General features: G+C 35.6%; 1 protein-coding gene across 1 annotated transcript in view; it reads right to left on the bottom strand.

The window, feature by feature from the left end:
- LOC136025197 (brachyurin-like) overlaps positions 1 to 553 on the bottom strand; it is a 17,797-nt gene extending 17,244 nt beyond the window's left edge. The window contains exon 1 of the mRNA XM_065700997.1: positions 398 to 553. Within this exon, the coding sequence (XP_065557069.1) occupies positions 398 to 442 (45 nt within the window). The 5' untranslated portion in view covers positions 443 to 553. The remainder of the gene's footprint in view (positions 1 to 397) is intronic.
- Positions 554 to 6,768: the final 6,215 nt, after the last annotated feature.

Here is a 6,768-nt window from a genome sequence, read left to right as displayed (position 1 = left end):
GAAAAATTGAAAAAAAAAACAATTGAACTACAGATTGAATTGAAAAGGCTGTTTTTTCAATTTAAAGTAAGGAACAACGTTAAAACTTAAAGTGAACAAAAATTATTTCGTGTATGAAGGAGGCTTCCGATTTTTCAATGCTTGCTCTTAACACCAAAGTTTGACGAACCTTAAAAAACTTAAATTTATTTTTAAAGAACCTTAAGACTTCAACATGAAAAATGAGAGTTGATGAATGGGAAGCCCCCTCCCCCTCATACGGAGTTATTCTGTTCATTTTAAGTTTTAAAACTTTTTCAATTAAAATGACTTGTTTTTTTATTTAATTATTTTAAGGAATTACAGTTAAATACAGAAGCACAGATTAAAACAAAAAAATGGAGAAGAAAAATCTCACCGAAGCCACGAGGACCGTTAATAAGAGTGCAAGAAAGAGCTTCATTCTGAATACTGATTGACACTAAAATAACTACGAATTTATATATTTTAATTTTTATCAGGCTCTAAGCAAATACTTATCCATATTTACATGACATTGGATAAAAATACTGTTTGTGTAAAACAAAAAAAGAGTCTAATCTATAAGGTTGAAAGTGCGCAGTTTTAGAAGAAGTCAAACTAACGAAAGACAGTTTAATCTTGTAGTCTTATTTGTCATTTATGTCTTTTGAAACTTTTAACCAATCCAATTATAGTGCCACAAGAAAATTCTTTCAATTCATAATCTTGTTGTTAAAAATTTAGAAGGATGGGTGCAGTCAAGGCTGTATGCAGGGGGAGGGGGCTCAGGATTTGAGAACTCTTGAAGATTTTGTCCAACTTGTAAAAATGTAACTAAAACCCATATAAACGAATTTTTGATGAGTTTTAAAAGTTTTTTGCAGTCCCCACTCCACAAACAAAATCTTGCATACACCCTTGGATGCAGATGCTCCTATAGATTTATCATTTTGGCTTTTACAGAACTGCTTTAGATATATCTCAAATTTAACTTGGCCAGATAGGTATTTTATTTGTACCGGACAGGGCTTAAATTTCAATAAACAGAGTCAGATTGCAAAAGTTATGGCGATTTACTCTTTTAAGATTTAAAAAATACATAGTTAGAGTGAAAAAAAGTGCCATATCACCCGTTTCGGATGAAGTCTAGTTCTCTACTCTAAAATGTACCTAGTGCCGTGCTACCCCGTAGACCCTATCTAACTCAGGACCAAGACCTATGTGTAGAATATAGACACCGCCTTTGTCTGGAGGAAATTCAGTAGATGACGGGTGGGAGGGGGACTATTAAAATTTTATCCTTAGAAGGGAGGGGGCCCTTTCTCCATCACGGCAGTGGTTTTTATGTTTTTAGCAAGTTAGAGTTGTTGTTGATGTATGTGAGTGTTTTTTTTTTGTTTATATAAAAATTAAATAAATTATTCTTTTAATTATTTACTTGCCCTGTCGCCTTCTGCCAACCCAAGGGGATCTGGCCTTCGGCCAATCTCTGCCAGAGGCAGAGATTTGATAACATATCGTAAAAGTTATCGTAAATCGATAACAAATTGTTTCATTTGACAGCCACTAGTATAAATTTTTAAAATCGTCAAACTTCCTAAAAATTCTTATTACCCGTAAGCATATTTTAAAACAATTAATGAAATTTAGTCAAATATTAAAAGATAATTTAAAATCATTTTTGGGAAATACCAACACGCCAAGTGGTAAAGATTTGAAGACAAGAGTAGGGAGACTCATACGAAGGCATCAATATCACCGTATCACCCTCACCTGTTACTATGCAAAAGGAAAGAGGATACCTCAGTACGTGTTTACGTTCAAGATGGTTGAAGTTTTGAAACATGTTTATGGAAATATTGGTGAATTGGATAGTTTAAGTTCAAACACTACACTTGCTCATGTCACTGGACTTGAAAAGAAGCTAGTGGCAGTGTAATTACAGAATGAATCGAGTTACACCCTGCGTCGTAATCATATTGTTCGCAGTAGTCAATATCGAACAACTAAAGCTTTTTTTTTCATTGCAACTATTACAAGCAGATCTTTTGACTCTAGATGAGATTCAATGGCGTCACACTGAGCCTTACAATGACACACTGCTTACAATTAGTGTTTTTAGTCGCTATGCATAATCCAGTCCATGGCAGTCCAATAGAGGTGACGAAGTCGCTAAGGCTCTTGAATCCATCCTTTAACAAGGTGGTTATAGGAAGATGCATACGGATCCAGGCGGCAAATTGTTACATCAACATGTAAAGAAGGTTTTATTGGAATATAATACAATGCTATGCCATAGTCATAGTCCAATAAAGGCAGCATCGGATGAACGATTGATAAAAACTATCTGAATTTGAATTTTAAGATATTGTACATTGAAAAATAGTGCTGCTTTTGTTAATGTTTTGGATAAATTATGTTGATTCATAATCAACGTCCTCATCGATCCACGTCCAACTCTACCCATCTGGAGGTTCGTCGAGGAGACGATAAAGTACTTGATATTTCTTTAAAACAATATTCCAACAAAAGGGAGGAAGTGAAAAAGAAGAAATGCAATGTTGGTGATTTTTTTAAAATCAATCGAACTACTTATGATTTGAAAATGTGAACTACGTATGGTCCACTTAGTTTTTTAAAGTGTCCAGAGTCTTCGACACTAGCCCCGTAACGCATCGTCTACATGAAATGAAAGATGAAGAAATTATTTGTTGTTTTATGATAATGAATCACAAAAAAGTTAAAAACAGCGGAAAGTATCAAATTGAAAAGATGTTAAGTATTCATATTCCTAGGACAAAGAGACTGTTACTTGTTTTTTGGCTAGGATAAAACTCTGATTTTGATTTTTGGATATCTGCAGAAGACGTACACAATGCCCAATGATTTCTATCTGACGTTTATTTCCAATGTGTCTGACCTCCTCTACAACGATTTGAACAGACCTAATGATTCTTGGACAAAAAATATCCCCTACCTTCAGATTTAACGAGGAAAGTTTGAAATTGCTGTTATCGATTGTATTCTCAAAAATACATATGATATCTCGAAAAAATACCGTACATATGAGATAAAAATTAGATCACTTGATTGGCCACTCCTTTTCAACTATGAATGGATAGAAGAGTATAACCTTAGTGAATTATATGTCACAATTAAATACAAAGAATTTGGTAGTATGAATGATTTGCGTCAAGCAATCAATAGAGGAATCTCTGCTCGCAAGAATGGTGCATTCCAGTTTAATTATTCAATAGAACATGGCAAGATTTGCATTAGCTCACCGATCGATAATAAAATGATCCATCTTAATGATAACCTGAGAAGTGTTCTTGGCTCTAAACAGAAAATAATCAAAGGTAAAAATTCTGAAACTGTCAATGGGATGGGCCACGTTAATTTTGGAGACTACCCACTTGGCTTCTCCTGAGACACTTGTATTTGTTCATGCTGCCTTTGTTGAGACATCGAGAGTTGTCTTCATCACTATAATATTGAGAATCTTCACTATGTTCCTGCTAACACCTTGTATTTGCAACTCATCCGGTTAACATTAATTAGTGAATTAGATGATCTTTTAGCAATAACAAAAGCTTTGTCTGTAATTAAATTTAATTTTTGAAAATGTCTGTGGGATGGATCGTGTTAATTTTGTAGACTACACACCCGACTTCTCCTGAGACACTTGTATTTGTTCATGCTGCCTTTGTTGAGACATCGAGAGTTGTCTTCATCACTATAATATTGAGAATCTTCACTATGTTCCTGCTAACACCTTGTATTTGCAACTCATCCGGTTAACATTAATTAGTGAATTAGATGACCTTTTAGCAATAACAAAAGCTTTGTCTGTGATTAAATTTAATTTTTGAAAATGTCTGTGGGATGGATCGTGTTAATTTTGTAGACTACACAGCCGACTTCTCCTCAGACAGTTTTATATTTCTGCATGCATCCTTTGTTGAGACAGCGAGAATTGTCTTCGTCACTATAATATAAAGTATCTTCGCTATGTTCCTGTTAGCACCTTGTATTTGCAACTCTACCTGTTAACATTAAATAGCGAATTCAGTAATCCTTTAACAATAACAAAAGCTTTGTCTGTGATGAAATGTCATTTTTGACCCATTAAACAATTAGATGGGTAATACAAAAAATACATTTGTTTGTCCTGATATTGATTGTTATATTTACTACCCTTAAGCCCCGGCAGCTTTGTTACAGAAAGGAATGTTACAAATGTCGTTTGTCAATGTCGGGCTATGGTCTTGGCAGTTGGTTTGCTAAGTTGTTTCGCCCTGCACTACCCCTGGCTAAAAAATATATTGCTCCGGGTAACGCAGGTTTTGAATCCTCTACAATACACGTTTGATGGCTGGCAAATATTTTAAAGAAAGTGTCTCACAAAAGATCAGGTCAAGCGCACAATCCCTTGGCGAGCGATTGAAATCATGACAAAGTAAAAAAGGTTTAAAAAGTCAAGAAACATCTCATCAGTTTCTACTTTGGGCAGAAAACGAAGTACAACACTCTTTTCAAAGAAGGAAAAACAAGAAAAAATTTGTTAAGTCGAAAAACGATTTCCTCTCTTAAACAGAAATCTGTATCTACCCCATAAGGAACCCCATCCAACAGTAACCTAATCTCTAAATCTTTTCAATGCAGAAAGTATAGATGCAAGTGTAACATATGGCTACTATGAACAATTCTACACACAACCACCACTCTCTGAAAACATGCATTTTCAAATTTATTCTAATGAAAACTACTTCACAGATTTTTCTTCAACATTTATTGATTTAAAAGTTGTGGTGAGGAAAAAGTCGGACAATCAAGGCTCCGCCACTACAAATATGCCTCAATGGATGCCCCCCCCCCAAAGTCAAGATTGACACAAAGTAACAACTCTTCCCGTCCAATTTAATTTTGAGAAAAACACTTGGTGCAGCACCTGATGCATAGATCAATCTTACCTCAGCCATATTATATGTACAAAAACCACAGGTTATGAGTTCTGTTGCTTTGGCAATTAAAAATTAAGAACCACTGGAAATAATATAAGACCGTTTGTTCCTCTCACAATCACCAATCAACGATATATTGCCACAGGTTCCAGTACCTAAACCGACTCCTCATTTATCAATGGTGAATTTCTTCCAAACTTGCTTTGGTATTTGTAAAAAGTGCCAGTGCCGTAGAAACCTGGACATTTTCTCCACAAGGATTTGAAATGTTTGGACTTTCCTCTCTTGTGTGAAAAGAAAATGGAATTCCTCTCTACAATATATCCTTTGATAACTCCTATAGGGCCCTGTATGAATTGACAATGCAATCCCTGGATCAGAATTCAAAACCGTTTAAAAACGGTATAACTGATACAATGTTCACGAAAAGTCACGATATCATTTGTATAGGTCACAATAATCCGTGAAAAGAAGGGGTCAACCTCAAACAAATTGTTATACAAATAATGAAAAGTTTTAGTGTCCTCTTTAAGATTCAGTATTATCAGAGGGTGAATATCCCCCACACCTCGTATTTTCCAGAAATACATCTGATAAAATTTTGAGATGGTCATTTTTTGTCGTAGATACTTCTAAAAGGGCTTATTAGCTTTCAAATTGAAGTGGCTAGTGCTCCTTTTAATAGTCAAAAGTGATTAGAGGGCAACTAAGCCCCCTCTTACGTTCACCATTTCCCGAAACACATTCAATTAAAATTTTTAGACATCCATTTTGTTCAGCGTAGTTAAAAATTTTGGAAATAATTGCTTTGAAGATGACACCCCCCCCACAGCCCTCAGGGAAAGGGTTGTAAATTATGGCTTGGGGGTATATGAAGTTTTTATAGAAAGGGTGATTGTAAACGTCTGAATGGGCTCATTGGATAGGTAGTTAGATGTAATAGTGCTCTTTTTAAGATTCAGAGTGATAAGAGGTTAGAAAAACACCACTCCTTTATATATATATATATATATATATATACTTGCTGTTGGGGTGGCGCGTCCCGGTCTGTAATTTCGTCAGTTGAAAACATGACGTCACCTGATCCACAGACAGACAGACAACTTATTCATATATATATATATATATATATATATATATATATATATATATATATATATATATATATATATATATATATATATATATACTAGCTGTTGGGGTGGCGCTTCGCGCCACCCCAACACCTAGTTGGTGGGGCGCTTCGCGCCCCCCCAAGCCCCCCCGCGCGCGTAAGTCGTTACGCGCCATATTAGTTATGCACCATTGTAGCTGTGTCCCTGTGTCCCACCTGTGAATATAGATATATATATATATATATATATATATATATATATATATAGATATGTTTTTAACTAAGTAAAACTTGCGAATATACAACATTCTTTGCTGTCCCATTGTCTGTGCATATAAATAGATTTTCAGGTTTACCGACTCTTGAACATGCAACATATAATGGTCCATGGGAAAACAATCCGTATTCAGATCTATACCTCATGATTCTAATGATTGCCCTTGAGCTTTGTTGATGGTGATTGCTAATCGACCATTCCCTGAGTCGCCATCGTCATTTATATTCCCTGTGTCCCGGTCGTCATTTGTGTCCCGGTGTTCCAGTCTGTGATTTCTCTTTGAGTGTCCCGGGCGTCATTTATATTCCTTGTGTCCCGGTGTCCCTGTCGTCATTTATATCCCCCTGTGCCCCCCGGTGTCCCCATTGTAGTTGTGTCCCTGTGTCCCGGTCGTCATTTATATTCCCTGTGTC

The sequence above is a fragment of the Artemia franciscana genome, chromosome 3, assembly GCF_032884065.1.
Source record: "Artemia franciscana chromosome 3, ASM3288406v1, whole genome shotgun sequence".
Classification (NCBI taxonomy): domain Eukaryota; kingdom Metazoa; phylum Arthropoda; class Branchiopoda; order Anostraca; family Artemiidae; genus Artemia; species Artemia franciscana.
Note: the sequence above shows the minus strand (reverse complement) of the source record. Positions and strands in the feature narration are given on the sequence as shown.